At 38.5% G+C, this 19768-nt stretch overlaps 1 protein-coding gene across 1 annotated transcript in view; it reads left to right on the forward strand.

The window, feature by feature from the left end:
• Positions 1-13343: 13343 nt before the first annotated feature.
• Positions 13344-19768, forward strand: part of LOC126260821 (uncharacterized) — a 162728-nt gene continuing 156303 nt past the window's right edge. The window contains exon 1 of the mRNA XM_049958205.1: positions 13344-13681. Coding sequence (XP_049814162.1) covers positions 13579-13681 — 103 coding nt within the window. The 5' untranslated portion in view covers positions 13344-13578. The remainder of the gene's footprint in view (positions 13682-19768) is intronic.

Below are 19768 nucleotides of genomic sequence, written 5' to 3' on the forward strand. Positions count from 1 at the left end.
GGTATTGAATAGGATTGGGGAGAAGAGAAGTTTGTGGCACAACTTGACTAGAAGAAGGGATCGGTTGGTAGGACATGTTTTGAGGCATCAAGGGATCACAAATTTAGCATTGGAGGGCAGCGTGGAGGGTAAAAATCGTAGAGGGAGACCAAGAGATCAATACACTAAGCAGATTCAGAAGGATGTAGGTTGCAGTAGGTACTGGGAGATGAAGAAGCTTGCACAGGATAGAGTAGCATGGAGAGCTGCATCAAACCAGTCTCAGGACTGAAGACCACAACAACAACATGCTGTTTGTAGTAGCTAACCCGCACTCCTATTTTTTTATTCATTATTAAACCTACTCCTGCATTACCCCTATTTGATTTTGTATTTATAACCCTGTAATCACCTGACCAAAAGTCTTGTTCCTCCTGCCACCGAACTTCACTAATTCCCATTATATCTAACTTTAACCTATCCATTTCCGTTTTTAAATTTTCTAACCTACCTGCCCGATTAAGGGATCTGACATTCCACGTTCCGATCCGTAGAACACCAGTTTTCTTTCTCCTGATAACGACGTCCTCTTGAGTAGTCCCCGCCCGGAGATCCGAATGGGGGACTATTTTACCTCCGGAATATTTTACCCAAGAGGACGCCATCATCATTTAACCATACAGTAAAGCTGCATACTTAGCAATCTTATACAACCACTCACTAATTGAAATATCTGTACTTACAGACTGGAAAGTTGCACAGGTCACATCAATACTCAAGAAACGAAATAGTAGCAATCCACTTAATTGCAGATCCATATCACAGACGTCAATTTACAGTAGAATTTTGGAACCTGTACTGTGTTAAAATATTATGAATTACCTTGAAGAAAATGATCTATTGACACGCAGCACAGACTGAGGAAATATTCTTGTGAAAAGTAACCAGCTCTTTCTTCACGTGAAGTAATGAATGCTATTGACAGTGGACCTCAAATTGGTTTCATATTTTTAGATTTCCAGAGTGTCTGAGAGACCATTCCTTCTAATCAAATTGCACCACTATGGAATGTCATCTCAGTTGTGGGACTGGATTCATGATTTATTGTCAGAGAGGTCACAGTTGGTAGTAACTGAAAATCATTGATTAAAACAGAAGTGATGTCTGTCATTCCTCAAAGAAGTTTTATAGGCCATATGCTGTTTATAATAACATAAACAATTTGGGAGACAATCTGAGCACCCCTCTTAGATTTTTTGGAGATGATACTGTCATTTACTTCTTGGTTAATTTCATCATTGTAAAATGATTTAGATAAGATATCTGTCTTGTCTTCTTTTGGTGTTCAACTCTGAGGTTGGTTTGCAGCAGAGCACCATTCCTCTCTTCTGCCTGCCTTCCTCTTCATTTCCATGCACGTGTTAATCTAGCATCATTAATGATCTGTTGCATGTATGATATCCTTGGTGGCCCCTTCCCTCAGTAGCTCCTTCTGCTATTGTTCCAATGACGATGTGTCGTAGGATGTGCCCTACAAGTTTGTCTCTTCTTGTTTGGATGTGCCTCCACAGAGATCTGATTTCCTGTACTCTTCTAAGCACCTCTTCATTTGTTACTTTGTCTCTCCAGCTGATCTTCATCATCCTTCTATAGCACCACATCTCCAGGGCTTCTAGCTGTCTCCTCTCTTCTCTTCCAACTGTCCAAGTTTCACATCTGTATAGGGCCACGCTTCAAATGAAAGCTTTCACGATACATTTCCTTATTTTCAGACTGATGTTCTTGCTGGTGAGTAAGTTCCTGAAACCAAACTGATCTTCACTCATCATATCCTCCATCTTCTCTTCAGAACTATTTTTATGGGAATTTTTGACACATGTGATATTAGGCTTAAAGTTAGGTACTATTCACATTTTGTAGCTTCTGCCTTCTTTTGTATAGGAACAATGATGCATTTCTGGAAGTCTGTCAGTATCTCTCCTGTGTTATAGATGGACCTAATAAGTTGAAGCAGCATTGTTTTCATGCTGTTACCAGCATTCTTCATTAGTTCTGCAGGGATGTCATCAATACCTGTTGCTTTGTTGTCCTGTAGTTCTTTTAGAGCTTTGTCAAATTCTTCTTGCAGAATGTCATCCTCCATTGCATCTTCATCTACTTGCTCTTCTCTTCCTATTACTTCCTCCGAAGAGGGGTTCCGGCATACAACTCCTCTACGTATTCTTTCCATCTCTTCACCAAACAGTATTTTCCCCTCTTTGTTTTCTATTGTGCCTGAGAGTGCTGGTTTATGTTTTTAAAAAAATGTACTGCTGTTCTGTAAGCTAAATCAGTTCTTCTGTTTTGCATATTTTCTTCCACTTCCCTTCACATTTCCTCAAGAAAACTTCCTTTTCCTTTCCTAGATTCTCTATTAACCAATTCCCGTGTTCAACTTTTCCTTGTTCATCAGTTGCATTTTTGTATAATCTCCTGTTTTCTATAAGCTCAATAATATCTGCTGCAATCCATTTCCTCTTGTTTTAGAGGTTTAGTTTTTCCAACTATCTTTTCTGCTGCTTTGTATATACCAGATTTAATTTGATCCCAGTCTTCATTTATTCCATCATGTTGAAAATTTTTAGTTAGAGTGTCTGTTCCGTGAGCATAGTGCTTTGCTAGCCCCTCAGTTTTTCTAGTTCCCATTTAAGTTTTACTGGCTTCTTCTTCAAACATTTGAATTTTGCATTAGGACCAGGTTATGGTCACTGCCTATGTCTGCAGATGGGTAGTTTCTGCAGTCTTTTACCTGGTTCCTAAAATGTGCTTTCACTGGAATGTAATCAATCTGTTGTCTCCTCAGGTCTCCAGTAGCCTTCCATATATATCTTCTTTGTTTGTGATGTTGGGAAAGTGTGTTTGCAACAGCAAATTGGTGCCTCGAGCAGAACTCGATTAGTCAATCTCCTCTTTCACTTCTTCTTCCAAGTCCATGTTTGCCAACAATTCCTTCCTCCGGGTCTTCACCCGCAATCGCATTCCAGTCCCCCATGGCAATTGGGTTTTCATATCCCTTAACATTTCTCATCATATTACTTATTTCTTCGTATATTTCATCAACAACTGCATCTTCTTCTTTTGTATGGTATGAAAAAGGGCAGCTGACTATGAACAATGAAAAGTGTGAGGTCATCCACACGAGAATTGAAATGAAGTGATTAAATTTTGTTTACACTATAAATCACAAAAATCAATAAAATACCTAGGCATTGCAGTTACAAAAATTTGAATTTGAATGATCTATAGTTAATGTTGACAGCATGGCGAACCAAACACTGTTTGATTAATCACAATGCAACATGTCTACTAAAGAGACATCTTATATTACATATTACTTGACCTGGTGCAAATTGTGTGCAAATCAAAGAAAATTATACAACAGGGACCAACTGAATTAAGCAGTGCCCTTGTTAAGACACTGAGTTCTTATTCAGGAGATCTGAGTTTGCCCTGTAAGGGCATCCTAATTTAGGTGTTTCTAAATCATTTCATGCAAATGCCAGGATGGTTCCTTCAGCAAGGCAATCGCTTGTCCTATACTCATACAAACAAACTTACATATTCCATGTGTATGTGTATTTTTATTGTATTATAACAAATCCTGTATCACTGTAAGATGATTCCTGGAAGAATAAATAAATAACAGCAATAATTGTAAATTGCCTACCCTGTGGGACCCCAAATGAAGAAATCATGAGGAATCTCTTTAATAGTGCTGTTTTTCTCCTATCAACACCAGTAACTTTGTTACTCGCTCCCACAACCATTTCTCTGTCCCACAAGCAGAAAAACCACCAGCTCAGTGATGGATAGGTATAGACATTCTGCACCTAGGCTGCTACAAATGGTATTTGAAGGGTCCTCCAGAGTTTGCTTGTCAGTGTATTTCCGCCTCAACAGCCCACCATTGAAATATTTGCCTTTGAGTTTAACTCTGTTTAATGAAGCTTTACCTTCCAAATAACAAAGATGGCCATTCGGTACACCATTTCAGTGATGCTGAGAGGCCTGGTACTTACCATTTTCTTGCTCAAGGCACTCATTTTTCTGTACTCGGTCTAGTGTTACTGCACCATATCCATGAATTTTGAGTTAACACATAATAGGGAATTAGTAAATATTCAGTTCCAGATAAAAAACAGAACATGAAAAGTGCAAAGTTTCTTAAGAAAACACAATCAAAGTAAATTTTCTTTTTTGGATCAAACATCAGTTCTCAGAGCTGAGAAATTTCCCACTGAAAAAGCTTTGAGGAACACAATGTAAACATATTGTAACTGTAATAAAACATTTGCCCTTACCAAGATGATTGCTTTATGACCAATGGCCAATTGGATAATGAAACAGATATCAAGATTATGCTAGAAAGTTTGCTGCTCTTTGCTATGAAATAACTGCTATTATCTTAAACAGATTGATTTTTTGTTGACTCTTCTTTCCCTTTGAAATTAAGTGTACAATATTTATTGCTGAGTCAGTTCTACAGAAGATCTCTTTTTGGTGTGTTTTCAGCCTGGACTTTTCTTGCTGTTTTAATTTGGGTAAAGTATTGTGGAAGATGGATAGCCAAATCAAAACCTAATACAATAGCCACAGGGAGGAAGGAATTTTACAGTTTAAGGTCAGTTGACACTGATATAAATTGAAATAATTGCAGTTTTACCTCAAAAACCACTTCCCAGAATCAAGAAAAGATGTGTAATAATGAAATGCCTGATTGGCTCATTGTTGAAAGCTTAATTCTAAAATTCTGAGCAGAAACAGGTCCAAGAATACAGAGTAAGTTGAATAACTGCGCAAATGATTCTCTCTCTCTGTCCCTCTCTAATTTCTCAGAAATTCTAAATCAGTAGCTGCTTTTCTTAGAGGTACACAAAGTAGCAGACAATTTTGCTTCATATGCTTAATGGTCATAGTATTTCTTAATGTAGCTGTTTTTACATTTATATCTTCATGTGTCTTTAGAGCTGCAGATTTGTGTTGCCAGTGTCATGAAGTCACACAAAAGCCAATAAGATTTGCAATCTGTTCATTCACTAGGGGCACCTCACCATACACAGAGTTACCAAATTAGATTATGGAATTATATAAGGTACAAGCCATTGTTTTTCGCCCCGAATGGTATAACACGCAGCACAACTTTCCTCAGCCACCACCTGCCTTTTATTATTGAACAACAGGTAGCTGTGTCAAGTTCATGCACCATACGTGTATAGCAATTCTGTTATCATTGTACCAAAGTCACATGTTGTGATCATATGAAACTACTTTCAAAATTCAAATATTCAACTTTTTTTAAATGAACTGAAAAGGGAGACCATCTGCCTTTTTTTTTTTTAAATGTCCACGAGTAAACAACATATAGCACACTGTTGTCAGTCATGGTTACATTCCAAAACATACTTACCTTTATTATACAGAGTTTCCAATAGTTAGTCAGCAACCAATGCTAGGAACTTGCTTTATCTTTTTATTCTCTTTTAGCATCCTAATACTAACTTATACAAGAATGTAGTTAGTATCTTTGAAGCAACATTTTCAGAATAAAAGGCTACTACTCCCTTATATTAGTAAGCAGTACTTTTCATTTCTTCTTTTTACAACACTTGAAAATCATTATGTACAGTTTGTTTCCTTATTTTATATTTTCATCATAACAGACTGCAAACCAGTAATGGTGAAATGACTATCTCCAGCAATTCTAATAATTCATTTCTAATTATTACTTGTTTATGTTAGGCCTAATACAAATCATTCTACAGGTGAGGATTTTTTGAGAATTTGTATTTTTTAATTTGATTTGTGTACTTTTCTGATTCTTTCAATACTTCTTCAGTTAAAGTTCTCTAACCACCTGATGTTCCATATCTACCGCTTTAATACTACAACCTTGTACACACAGACACATAAAGTTACCTTAAATACATAGGTGGCCATCACAGTGTTTGTAACACACACAAAATGATGTCCTATTCAACCATTTGATTTTAGATGCTTGCCACTAATAAAGAATATTTCAGAACAATAATTACAGTAGATTCGATAATCATACAATGGATGGTAAATTGATGGTCATGTGGCAGCAATAAAGTATTCCTGTCAATCAGATTTAGCTGAGGTAAAAACAGTTTCATAAAAATGTAAATTCTGTCTCAGCTGAGACAATTTACCGCATGAAAATGGAAAGACGTTCTGTAGGACACAGCATATGACAAATACAATTCTATACCAAGAATATCCATGTGATACAATTGATCCAGTTTTCCTTTACAGTGGGTCAGGTACATTACAGAGGCAACAAAGAGGAAGGGTGGCAAACATCTGGGATCAAAGTACTTTGTGCTGAGAATAGATGGCTTTATTTAATACAAAGGTCTAAATCTAATCCAAACTTCAAGGCAGATTACAAGCAATACCACAAAATTATTCTTTGTGCTCTCAACAGAGCAACACACACAAAAAATTCAAAATCTCTGACAGCAGTAGCAATGACACATAAGTCAAATCCATGCCCTTGGTAATGGAATTCAACAAACTATCTCACGACAGTTCTGAAAACACAGGTAGAAACATGGACCGCCGAAAGCCGTTCCATTACATTACATTTACTTAGACATTGCGCATTCCATCAGCAGACATTAGTTTTGCCAAATCAATGCTAAAGGAGATTCACAAAAATCAATAACTTACTGAATACAATTAGGATGGTAATTTGACCTAAATATTAAAATCTTGTGCTAACTTGGTATCACTCCCTTTGCATTACATATGTGATTAATTTACAAGTTGTTGTGTATTTCCTTAATGACTGATAAATGCTGCAGTAATACCATTTATAAAATAGATGAGGAAGAAACTGATCTCCCAGTTTCCGTTGTTCTAAAATATTTTTGATAAAGTAGCTTATATAGTTATACTCAACCACCATCTTTACCATAATCTTTTAAGAACTGCTCATTTTGGCTTCAATAGAAGCTTCTTTGCACAGTAAGCAATTATGATCACACGAACTCAGTTCTGGTAGAACTAAATGAGAGAGAGAGAGAGAGAGAGAGAGAGAGAGAGAGAATATACGGCATTAAAGGTGTCCCCCCCTTGAATGTGTGGAATCCTATCTTTAACCACAGAGGGTACAGTAAATATTATGTGATTTTATCCATTCTGGATGCTAGATCTTGTTGAGCTCAGGGCTTTATTCAGTTTTGGGCCAATTCTGTTTTTCACCTACATCAATAATTTACATGGGACATTGGAGAGCTCCTCAAAAACTATGATGTTAGCTAGTGATACATGCATACTGATAAAGAGCCTGAACACATCCACATTTGATGCAGCCATGAGAATAGTGGAGCAATCTTACAAACATTTCACAACAAACAGCTTAAACCTCAATCTCAAATTAACTCATTCTATACACTACTAAACAAAGAAAAATGATGTCCACATACAAGAAGTAGAGGTGACTGTAGGAGGTTACATGGGACTTAGACAAAATTTCTATTAGGTGTGATGAATGGCAGCCAGCTCTAAATGTAGAAAAATGTAAGTCAATACAGATGAGTAGGAGAAACAAAGCTGTAATGTTTGAATATGGCATTAGTAATGTGCTGCTTGACAGAGTCACACTGATTAAATATCAAAGCATTAACACTACAAAGCGATATGGAATGAAATGAGCATGTAAGGATTGTGGTAGGGATGTTGAATGTCGACTTTGGTTTATTGGGAGAATTTTAGGACAGTGTGGTTCATGTGTAGAGGAGACCAGATATAGTACATTAGTATTATCCATTCTGGAGTACTGCTTGATGTTTGGGATCTGCTCCAGTTCGAACTGAAAGAAGACACTAAAGCAATTCAAAGGCAGGGTATGAGATTTGTTACTGGTAGGTTTGAACAACACCCAAGTATTATATAGGTGCTTCAGGAACTCAAATGGGAATCCATGGAGGAAAGACAACATTCTTTCTGAGGAACACTATTGAGAAAATTTACAGAATTGGACTTTGAAGATGACTGCAGAACAACTCTACTGCCACCAACGTACACAACACAAAGATACCATAAGAGAAATTAGAGCTCGTATGGAGGCATATACAAAGTTGAATTTCCCCTCGCTCTATTTGCAAATGGAACAGGAAAGGAGATGGCTAGTAGTGGCTGCCATGCACCGTATGGTGGCTTGCAGAGTATATATGTAGGAAAGTTCCTTCAGACAACTAGAAATATGACTACCTACTTCCCTTCGCATGTAACGTTAACTTGGAGTATATGTTGATGTAGGTGTAATGGGCCCAAACTAGATGAAACTTCACATGTGAAGTTCCTGAATATCTAGATGCATAATAACCTGATATGCAACAACAAGTGCATATGTTAGACAAGAAGCTCTGTCCTGCCTGCTTTATATTTCTAAATACTACCTGCTGATAGGACTGCTATCATTCTTTCACTCAATGTTATCCTATGTCACAGCTTTCTTGAGAAATACAACCAAGTTAAAAAAAGTGCTTATGCTACAGAAGTGTGCAGAAAAAGTATTGTGTAACACTGATAACTTAACACCTCTTCAAGGGCCTAGGGATTCTTACACATATTTTCCAGTACATTTACTGGCTAATGTATTTGTCATTAATAAACGTGAATTTAGGATGAACAGTGGAATTCACAACTGCAATATTAGTAATACAAAATAATTTTAATATAGACTATGCATCTCCACCTAGGATTCACACTGGAGCTTTATATTCTGGTGCAGATGTAACAAGTTCTTGTAGACATAAGACAGGAAATTTGAAATCCGCTCTGTTTTCCAGAAAAAAAAAAAAAAAAAACAACAAACTTAAAGAATACCTTATTACCCACTACTTTTACAATTCATCAGAATATTTGTACCCGTGAATTTACATTACATCTGACACTAATATTCTTACTTAAAGATTTCTCACTTTCCCAGTAGGCCTGCTTAGGATATAATCAGTAGCAGTCTCCGAAATCAGTCAAGTCACATTATGTGGTTAGTGTGAAGTGATAGTCAAAAGTAGCAGCTGAATAGTGTAAGAGTAAGTGCATCAACATCAAAGGAGCTGCTTACGTACATATAAAATGTAAACGTAACATTGAAGTAATTTCTATCATCACCAGTGAGCAGATAAGCATTCATCATAATTCCTTGGTAGCATAATTTGCACAAGTGGCCTGCGACAGTTGGTTCGCATTTCATATTCCTGAAGGCTACCCCTCACCATAGGATTAATGAAATGTAATGCTGAATCCACGAATTAATAAAAACTGTTAACACAATTTAACTTTATCACATCATCATGAAATAAATCTTGTCACCTTTAAAAATATATTCCTGACTGTATAGAAAAGATCAACTTCTGTTTTGTAATCTTTATTACTGTCATACACTATCTAAGCAATGTCAGTGATTGAAAATTTCACAAACTGGCTATTGCACAAGAACTAGTTATTTGGCTGACATGCAGCATTTGGAATGGCATTTCTGTCTCACTTAGAAAGATTAAATCACAATTACTGTGTGACAGTATACCTAACAATCTGGAAATTAGGCAGCAGCCAAAACAAGATAGGGAAATGTACATTTAATGATAAAAAATGAAACTTATCTCCTACTTACTTTTATGTAAAGCAATAAGTATTAATTTTGATAAATGTAGTGAAAATCAATGAGAGTCTTAAACAGTGGAAATGCTATTTGAAAAAACTGGAAAAAAGTGAGAACAAGTACTACAAAACAATATGGTCATAGTTCACTGTAGACAATTTCACTGTGTAACTATTTAGTTATCTCAACAGCATTTCTCATAATTTAGACACATTTATGTGTTCGCTATTGCATAAACATGCTATGAAGACAAATAGAAAACTGGCTTGTGCTGTATGGCAAAGCCAACTGAATGATATTTTCATGCATAATGGATTATATTACTTACAAAAGAATGTACAGTGATGACTACGTGGAAACCAAAGAACTTCACTTTAAAATGTGACCAGGGCAGAAGTACAAATAAAACACTTTATTGTAGAGAAATTACATCTTGGACAATAGCTCCCAACCTTTCTCAGACCTGAGTACAATCACCTAACTAAACTTTAGAAAGAAATCTCCTCTTGGAACACTTATTTATTTTAAGATGATGAAAGATATTTAGTTAAGTGTGTGTGTGTTTTAGAATGAATGGCGAGGAATTCGTGGTCCATCGCAAGTGCTACTCACTCGCTAATTGTCCACAATGAGGGCAGACACTCGTTACAAAAATACACTTCCCCCTGCATTACTCCTTTCCATTGTGGCACTTACTAGACCTGCACATGTAACCCCACATAAACAGGTTCAGATGTGTGCACTGTACTTCCCGTTTGTAAATCACGATCGCTGAACTCCTTACTTCTGAACTGGCAGAAATTGGACAACTTCAGGCTGTTAATGCTTTGTGTCTTACCACTCTAACAACAACAATATTTAGCATTTGTTCCATATTTCTCGCTTTTATCATCAGCAATACACAGTACAAAGTACAACATAAGTGTGTAGTGGGTGGACTATGTGACAAATCTGTAACCTCCATTGCATTAATTGTACTAATTGGGAAAAGGTAATTGCTAACTTGTATAATCAATTTCAGAGTCTTACAAAATTGTGATAATAATAATGATGATTTGAAAATAATTTAGTTTGTGACTGACAAATAATCAAATTGTTTAGTATATATATATTATATATTAAAAAAAAACAATAAATCACCTGGTCCTTCATTGATACGAAATGATAATTACATGAAGAAAGAAATGTGCAGTGTATAAATTCGCAAAATGATTCATTTTATGAAAAAATATCTACATCTATTATTGCCTGTGCCTGCACAGATGTCTTAAGTACGTCTTGTTAAAATTTAAATACGTTATTTTTACCATGATCAGTGCATTAAAAATTCAGTGTTTGCAAAATGCACCAACTGTGTGCAAGTCCTTCAGTGAACTTAAAATTCAGTTTCTTAAAAGTGAAGCATTAACAATTGGATCATCCTTTAATTTGTGTAACTCATTATATCCATCTTTTATAGTAATATCCTGAAATGTCCCTAAATTTTCACTTGAAAAACATGGTTATGGTAGACAAAGATGCAGAAAGTATCAGACAATGTATTAACAACACATACGTAATGATTGAACCCTTGATAGTCTCTCCATAGCACTAGTGTGTCTGAGGAAAGCTGTGCACAGTGTGCAAGGCAATTAATAAAGATTCTACTAGGCATATTATACCATTCTCAGTGTTTTGTCTGGAATTGAAGTATACTTAACAACCCTCTTGTTAACACTTTAGGACTGCTTCGAATAGTTATTCAACAAAACAAAGAGAAAATATATCAACACAAACAATACTTTATTATTTGTTCAGTTGCTTAATATTCATATCTGAAACGTTGAATTAACACTCAAATTATACTCTCATTTGCAAACCTGTCTAAAACTTATTTCTTTTGCTATGTGAATATATGTACAATTTGTCCGTATGCAGTATAACAGTGGCCGCCTGTAAAAGTGCTCTCCTCGGCAGCGCCGCATATCAGACACTAAATATTTGCAGACCACTGTTAATCCCAGTGCCAAATATTTCCCGGTCGGGGAATTTTCTTACTTCCACTGCCCACTGCAGCAACTTTACTGCCAGCCGTTAACGCTTGTGCGCCTGCTGCAATAGCTGGTTTGCTGCCATCAGCCAATACGGTAGGTGGGCAAACCTCTCGTCGTGGGTCTCTTGAGTAATAATAGTTTGCAGCCAATTTGTGAGCTGGTCCTTCCGGAAGATTTGGTGGTGGTTGAGTACGAGCTGCGATGGAATCTGCAAATCGGAGAGCGTTGGTATGTGGTCTTCCTAGAAGGAACTCTCTAAGCATCTCCAACAACGGTGAAACGCTACGTGGTTCTACTTTCCTTGACATGTTTGGAATAAATTCACTCACAGCACAGCTGACGAACTCTACACAAAACGCAGTACACAGCACTTAACCTCCTCCACCAAAGATATTAACTAATGGAACGGGTTTGTAGTCTGCTACACGAAGACAATCGAGTAACGAAGTTTATGATCAACTGTTTGTATGTGGCGCGCTTTATAAAGATAGAGAAGTAACAACACATTGGCCTATAACTTTTTCCGAATCGTTCTCTGGTTTCCACTAAAGTTGAACCACTCCAAACAGAAGTGCATACATTCACAGTTTATTGCCGTTACACAGCGAGGAATTTTCTTTTAGTAATTGTAGTCCAAGACCTAAAATTTCCAGAATATCTTGCCTACCAACTCTTTCGGTCGGCATGTTCAAAAGTAAGTACTTTGAAGTGTGTGGTCAAATGACGTACTAAGATAAAGTGGTAGTAATTTCTCAGCCTTTCGCATGAATGTATATGATCATCAGTAAGTATCCATACTGTGCAGATAATGACTGCAGTAGGAGACCCCAAAGTAGCAAACCTCAAAGAAATTGCCAGCACAGATGAGACTTTTAAAATCCTAACGATCAACTGCCACAGCATTCGCAACAGATTGCCAGAGTTTGAAGCACTCTTACAAAGCAATGGAACTTTCATAATGGTACGAAAAGCTGGCTCAGTCTCTTCTGCAAGCTTCTAAAAGTAGCTCGGGAGATCTGTGTGGACAGTTCTAGTGATACAGCAATAGAATATATGAAAGAAGCAATGCCACATGCCTACATCTACACCTACATGATTACACTGTAATTCACAATTAAATTCTTGGCAGATGGTTCATTGAAACACCTTCAAGCTATTTCTCTACCGTTCCACTCTCGAAGAGAGCACCAAAAAAATATTTTAACACTCTGAGGACAAAGTTGGCGATCGAAATTTCATGAGAAGGTCCTGCGACAACGAAAAAACGCCTTTGTTTGTAAGATTGCAACCACAACTCACGTATCATATCTGTGGCATTCTCAATCCTATTTCGCTATGATACAAAACGAGCATCCCTTTTTGAACTTGGCCACCTCCTCCGTCAATCCTATGAGATGATGATTCCACACTGCACAGCAATACTCCAGAAGAGGGTGGACAAGGGTAAGGAGTCTCTTCAGTAGACCTGTTGCAGTTTCTAAGAGTTTTGCAATAAATCGGAGTCTTTGGTTTGCTTTCTCCACAGCTTTATCTATGTGATCATTCCAATTTAAGTTATTCATAATTGTAATCCCTATGTAGTATGCATTTAGTTGAATATATAGCCTTTAGTTTCGTGTGATTTTTCATGTACCAGTAACCGAATGTAGCGAATTCATTTTATTACTATTGTGCATGTTTTCACACTTTTCATTGTTTAAAATCAATTCTGACTCATTGTACCACAAAGATATCTTGTCAAAATCATTTCACAGTTGGTTTTGGTCGCCTGATGAATTAAAAAGACAGTAAATGATAGCATAATCTGCAAACAATCTGAGAGGCTCGCTGAGATTAGCACCTAAATACTTTATGTAGAGCAGGAACAGCGGAGTGCTTACAGCACTTCTCTGGGGAATGGCAGATATTAGCAGAGGGCGACAGATATTAGATATTTCAGTTTTACTCAATGGCATTCCACATCTACATCTGCAAACCACCATGAAGTGCATGGCAGAGGGTATGTCCTATTGTACCAGTTATTAGGGTGACTGCTTATTCCAGTCATGTACAGAGCACAGGGGGAATATTTGTTTGGATGCCTCTGTGCATGTTGTAATTATTCTAATCTTATTCTCATGATCCCTATGTGAACTATATGTAGGGGGATGTAGTATATTCCCAGAGTCATCATTTAAAGCCAGTTCTAGAAACTTTGTTAATAGACATTCTCGGGATGACTTACGTCTATCTTCAAGAATCTGCCAGGTCAGTTTCTTCAATGTCTCTGTGACACTCTCACATGGATCAAACAAACCTGTGGCCATTCATGCTATCCTTCTCTGTAAACTTTCAATATCCCCTGTTAGTTCTATTTGGTATGGGTTCCACACACTTCAGCAGTATTCTAGAACTGGTTGCATGAGAGATTTGTAGCAATCTCCTTTGTTGGCTGATTGAACTCCCCCAATATTCTACAAATAAACTGAAGTCCACCATCTGTTTCAGCTATGACTGAACCTATGTCATCATTCTATTTCATATCTCTACAAATGTTATATCCAGGTATTTGTATGAGTTGGCCGAACCCAACATTAACTCATTGGTATTATAGTTATAGGCTATTATATTTTTTTGTTTTTTGAAGTGGACAGTTTTGCATTTTTGAACATTTAAAGCAAGTTGCCAATCTTTGCACCACTTTCTAATCTTATCAATGTCTCACTGAATATTTATGCAGCATCTTTCAGATAGTACTTCATTACAGGATAACTGTATCTTCTGCCAAAAGTTTCAGGTTACTATTAATATTGTCTGCAAAGTCATTAGTATACAACATGAACATCAAGGGTTCCAACATACTTCCCTTGAGAACATCTGTAGTTACTTCTACATCTGGCAATGTCTCTCTGTCCATGATAACATGCTACATCCTCTCTACTAAAAAGTCATTCTAGTCATAAATTTCATTTGATACCCCATATAATCATATTTTTGGCAATAAATGTAGGCATAGTACCAAATAAAATGCTTTTTGGAAATCAAGAAATACTGCATCTACCTGACTGCCTTGATCCAAAGCTTTCAGTATGTCATGTGAGAAAATTGCAAGTTACGTTTCAAATGATCGATGTTTTCAGAATCCATGCTGGTTGGCATGGAGGGTGTTATTCTGGTTGAGATACCTTATTATGCTGGAGATGAGAATATGTTCTAAGATTCTACAACAAATTGACATCAAGGATATTGGACAGTAGTTTTGTAGATCATTTCTTTTACCCTTCTTGTACATTGACATGACCTGTGCTTTTTTCCAAAAACTAGGTACAGTGTCTTGTGTAAGGGATCTACAATAGATTACAATTAGAAGAGAGGCTAACTCCGCCGCAAATTCAGTATAGAATCTGATGATAGGGATTTCATCAGGCCCTGCAGCTTTGTTCATTGTTAACGATATCATTAATACTTTTTTCACTCATCTTTTCAGTGGAACAAGGGTTAAACTGTGCAATTCTCCTGGTTTTCTTTTGTAAAGGAACATTTGAAAATTGATTTAAGCATTTCGGCTTTTGCTTTCCTGCCCTCAGTTTCAGTTCCTGTCTCATTTGCTATGCACTGGACACTAACTTTTATACCGCTAACAGCCTTTACATATGACGAATTTCTTTGGGTTTTGTGAAAGATCATTTGACAATATTCTGCTAAGACAGTCTTTGAAGCCTTTACAAATTGCTCTCTTGACCACCAGACATGTTTTGTTCAGCATCTATCTATAGCCCTATACTTAGTCAATTTTATGACCTTTGACTTTTCTGAAGGAAATAACAAATACAACCACACAACTGGGATCATAGTCCATAGCTGTGCAATTTGATTAGAAGTCATCTGTAAGGAACAGCATCAAAAGCCCTCTGGAAATACAAAACATATGGAATTAATTTGACACCCTTTCAATAGGACTCATTACTTCACGAGAATGATTTTTCTGAATCCTTGTTGGCCATTTGTCAATAAACTGCTTTCTTTGAGGTAACTCGTAAGTTCAAACATCATAGCCAACATCATAGCCTCAGGTAAAGAGTTCTTGTGGGTAAACTTATCTACAGTTCCAGCTGCTTAAGCTTTTTTATACACTCCTGGAAATTGAAATAAGAACACCGTGAATTCATTGTCCCAGGAAGGGGAAACTTTATTGACACATTCCTGGGGTCAGATACATCACATGATCACACTGACGGAACCACAGGCACATAGACACAGGCAACAGAGCATGCACAATGTCGGCACTAGTACAGTGTATATCCACCTTTCGCAGCAATGCAGGCTGCTATTCTCCCATGGAGACGATCGTAGAGATGCTGGATGTAGTCCTGTGGAACGGCTTGCCATGCCATTTCCACCTGGCGCCTCAGTTGGACCAGCGTTCGTGCTGGACGTGCAGACCGCGTGAGACGACGCTTCATCCAGTCCCAAACATGCTCAATGGGGGACAGATCCGGAGATCTTGCTGGCCAGGGTAGTTGACTTACACCTTCTAGAGCACGTTGGGTGGCACGGGATACATGCGGACGTGCATTGTCCTGTTGGAACAGCAAGTTCCCTTGCCGGTCTAGGAATGGTAGAACGATGGGTTCGATGACGGTTTGGATGTACCGTGCACTATTCAGTGTCCCCTCGACGATCACCAGTGGTGTACGGCCAGTGTAGGAGATCGCTCCCCACACCATGATGCCGGGTGTTGGCCCTGTGTGCCTCGGTCGTATGCAGTCCTGATTGTGGCGCTCACCTGCACGGCGCCAAACACGCATACGACCATCATTGGCACCAAGACAGAAGCGACTCTCATCGCTGAAGACGACACGTCTCCATTCGTCCCTCCATTCACGCCTGTCGCGACACCACTGGAGGCGGGCTGCACGATGTTGGGGCGTGAGCGGAAGACGGCCTAACGGTGTGCGGGACCGTAGCCCAGCTTCATGGAGACGGTTGCGAATGGTCCTCGCCGATACCCCAGGAGCAACAGTGTCCCTAATTTGCTGGGAAGTGGCGGTGCGGTCCCCTACGGCACTGCGTAGGATCCTACGGTCTTGGCGTGCATCCGTGCGTCGCTGCGGTCCGGTCCCAGGTCGACGGGCACGTGCACCTTCCGCCGACCACTGGCGACAACATCGATGTACTGTGGAGACCTCACGCCCCACGTGTTGAGCAATTCGGCGGTACGTCCACCCGGCCTCCCGCATGCCCACTATACGTCCTCGCTCAAAGTCCGTCAACTGCACATACGGTTCACGTCCACGCTGTCACGGCATGCTACCAGTGTTAAAGACTGCGATGGAGCTCCGTATGCCACGGCAAACTGGCTGACACTGAGGGCGGCGGTGCACAAATGCTGCGCAGCTAGCGCCATTCGACAGCCAACACCGCGGTTCCTGGTGTGTCCGCTGTGCCATGCGTGTGATCATTGCTTGTACAGCCCTCTCGCAGTGTCTGGAGCAAGTATGGTGGGTCTGACACACCGGTGTCAATGTGTTCTTTTTTCCATTTCCAGGAGTGTATTTACACCACTCACCTGAGCAAAGGTTGTGGATCAGATTGTCATCCGTTGATATTTTATGGAAAGAGGTTGCCCACACAGCCTTTTTCATACCATCTAGGGTATTGTGGTTGCTTCTGTAAGCTGTAATGTAGAGAGTGCCATCAAAAGCGAAGAATACTGAAATACGTGCATATTGTTATCACATGAGGAGTGTAATAGTAGCTGGTGAGTTTGTAAGGCAGCCGCTAGAGGTGCTCTGTTTGGCATCAGCAGTTGTTTTGTTTATTGACACTCCACGGGAGTAGGCAGTGAAAACTTCTTTACATATTAGAAGCAGCTCACGATTAGCATTAATTTGCTGCAGTTTATAAGTTGCAAGTTATCTTTAACATGTATGTGTTAATAAATATTTGTTGTTCAAATTTATAGAAATTCCAATAATTTGTGTGCTATTGTGGCTGATTTATCTGAATACACACATGTAAGTAGCTCAGAACAGTTATTGCCATAGCCACTCTGACACTGGTGACCCTGATGTGATAAGCATACTGATATTAGAAGAATAAGTACAAACTGTTGTGACTGACCAAAGGAGCTTCACCCTATTAAAATGCATGCACACTGAAGGTCCATCGGTGTCATGAAATGCCAAGTAATTATCGCCATTCTGGTCTTACAGTCTGGCACTATAGTTTGTGTAAATGGAAACTAGTTTTCATTATGCAGGAATAACCATAGGTTCTATGAGGTTTGTTCTGGTGTTCAGTCAGCTTGCCCACCACTATGCAGCAGAATTTGAACCTGTAATCACAGCACCTCCTGCATAAGATTTGTATGGAAACTGAAGACAGAGTTGATTTGCTGAGTGCATGCATCAAAAGAGGAGCAGGTGCCTCAAGTGTTAATGCATTATGGACAGGAAGTTATTGCAATACTTGGCATACCTGCATAGTAAAGTTGAAGCATACACTCTGGAGTAGTTCTCTTCCAGCTCATATTAAAGCCATAGCAGCATCTCTGATAGAAATGCCTTTAGACACTGTCGCATATCTGTTCAATACGATTCAGGATGCAATAATTCCGCCTCAATCGGCACTTTAGCAGTGCCTTGCAATAGTGCCTTGTCATTGGCAGTGACATGAGCAAATTATGATTGCCTGTGAGACTAAAGAGACTGCTCTGGCTAGTCAAATGAGTGAACTGCTAACTCAACACAATTACAGCAATGACAGAGGTCATTACCACAGAAGGTCACATATTCATTCCAGAATGAACTCAACTACAATGTGTTGATATCATTGAAAATTTGAGGATCAGGCACACAAATGCACCTCACCTTGCACCTACCTAAATGGCAGAGGCAGTCAGACAGAGGCAATCTGATTGCTGGACAGTCTGTCAACATGTCTTTGTTAATGACCAGATGACCAAACAGACATTTGTTATGAACTGAGATTTGTTCGTGTTCCCATGAATTTTCCTGTGTAATTGCCAGACACCAACTGTGTTCTACCATTCTAGTCACTTATCGACAGTTGTCCTTTAAAAGTGCTAATATGTTATTTTTATTTTATTTTTTTATTTACACATCAAGTTCTGTAGGACCAAATTGAGGAGAAAATCTCCAATGTCATAGAACATGTCAGGACATGAAATTACAACTTAAAAGTAATAACAGATAAAATAAAATGTTTATGAACCCAAAAAAGTCATGCCATAAATTTAAGTAAACGTAATCAACAATACAACGATTATCAGCTTCATTTTTTAAGGAACTCCTCGACAGGATATAAGGAGTGATTAATGAGAAAACTCTTCAGTTTCAGTTTGAAAGTGTGTGGATTACTGCTAAGATTTTTGAATTCTAGTGGTAGCTTATTGAAAGTGGATGCAGCAGTATACTGCACATCTTTCTGCACAAGAGTTAAGGAAATCCAATCCAAATGCAGGTTTGATTTCTGCCCAGTATCAACTGAGTGAAAGCTGCTTATTCTTGGGAATAAGCTAATATTGCTAACAAGAACAGACCGAACATGAGGAGAGGGGCTAGTGTAATTGGTTAATACAAACCATAAAAAAATGCACGGAAGTATGTTTTTTAACACAAACCTACGTTTTTTTAAATGGAACACCATTAGTTTTGTTAGCACATCTGAACATATAAACAAATACGTAATCAGTGCTGTTTGTTGCATTGTAAAATGTTAATTACATCTGGAGATATTGTAACCTAAAGTTGACGCTTGAGTACCACTCCTCCGCTGTTCGATCGTGTGTATTGGAGAGCACCGAATTACGTAGGGATCCAAAGGGAACGGTGATGGACCTTAGGTACAGAAGAGACTGGAACAGCACATTACATCCACATGCTAACAGCTTTTTATTGGTCTTTTTCACTGATGCACATGTACATTACCATGAGGGGTGAGGTACACGTACACACGTGGTTTCCGTTTTCAATTACGGAGTGGAATAGAGTGTGTCCTGACATGTCAGGCCAATAGATGTTCAATGTGGTGGCCATCATTTGCTGCACACAATTGCAATCTCTGGCGTAATGAATATCGTACA

The sequence above is a fragment of the Schistocerca nitens genome, chromosome 5 (assembly GCF_023898315.1).
Source record: "Schistocerca nitens isolate TAMUIC-IGC-003100 chromosome 5, iqSchNite1.1, whole genome shotgun sequence".
Classification (NCBI taxonomy): Eukaryota; Metazoa; Arthropoda; class Insecta; order Orthoptera; family Acrididae; genus Schistocerca; species Schistocerca nitens.